At 50.6% G+C, this 729-nt stretch overlaps 1 protein-coding gene across 1 annotated transcript in view; it reads left to right on the forward strand.

Annotated features, from left to right (window-relative positions):
• The first annotated feature begins 29 nt into the window (after positions 1-29).
• The window catches only part of LOC119594704 (F-box only protein 28-like), a 9716-nt gene continuing 9016 nt past the window's right edge, over positions 30-729 (forward strand). Inside the window, exon 1 of the mRNA XM_037943762.1 lies at positions 30-527. Within this exon, the coding sequence (XP_037799690.1) occupies positions 423-527 (105 nt within the window). The 5' untranslated portion in view covers positions 30-422. The remainder of the gene's footprint in view (positions 528-729) is intronic.

The following is a 729-nucleotide window of genomic DNA, read 5'->3' on the forward strand; positions in this document are numbered from 1 at the left end:
AGTTGCAGGTGCGTTGCCTATGCATCAGAGGTGTTACAAAACCTATGCATCGTGTAAAATAAAGAAACCGATATGATAAAATAGTGATCTTTTTTACTTTCCAGGTGATTACACTGTGGGCAACGAAGACCTCGGAGTCTCCAGCTGACAAATCATCTTAGCCGAGCGCGATACCGAATTCCCTACATCAACACGAGTCACCCCCTCCAAAAAAAAAAAATTCCCTTTTTCTCTCATCCCCCTCTCTCTCTCCCCCCTATCAAAGAAAACGCGTCCCCCATGACGTCACGAGAGGAAGGCTTCTGTTCATTGTTTTGGTTTTGGAAGAATCTCTGCCAGGGGGAAGGACCATCGCTCCGGACGCCCCCGCCTCCCCTCTTTCCACGCTGTTTCGGGCCTCGAATTCCTCCAAGGTGGATACTATGCGGAGAGTCAACGACAGAATCAACCTCCTGGACCTGCCGGAGATCGTGGTGGAGAAAGTCATGGGCTATATGAGCTACGAGGAGGTGGCGCATCTCAGGATCGTGAGTGTGTTTCGCTGCTGGCCTTTTAAACGCCGCGGAGAAGGGGTGGGGGGAGAGCAGGGGGGGGCTTTGGGGTTTTAAGGGTTTTTTTAAGGGTTTTTAAGGGAGGGTTCGGTGGTTTAAGGGGGGTTTTCCGTGTGGTTTAGTGGGTGTCAAGGTGTGTTGTGGTTCCAGGTAGGTATGGTTACTTACATAACGTGGA

This window comes from Penaeus monodon, chromosome 34, assembly GCF_015228065.2.
Source record: "Penaeus monodon isolate SGIC_2016 chromosome 34, NSTDA_Pmon_1, whole genome shotgun sequence".
Classification (NCBI taxonomy): Eukaryota; Metazoa; Arthropoda; class Malacostraca; order Decapoda; family Penaeidae; genus Penaeus; species Penaeus monodon.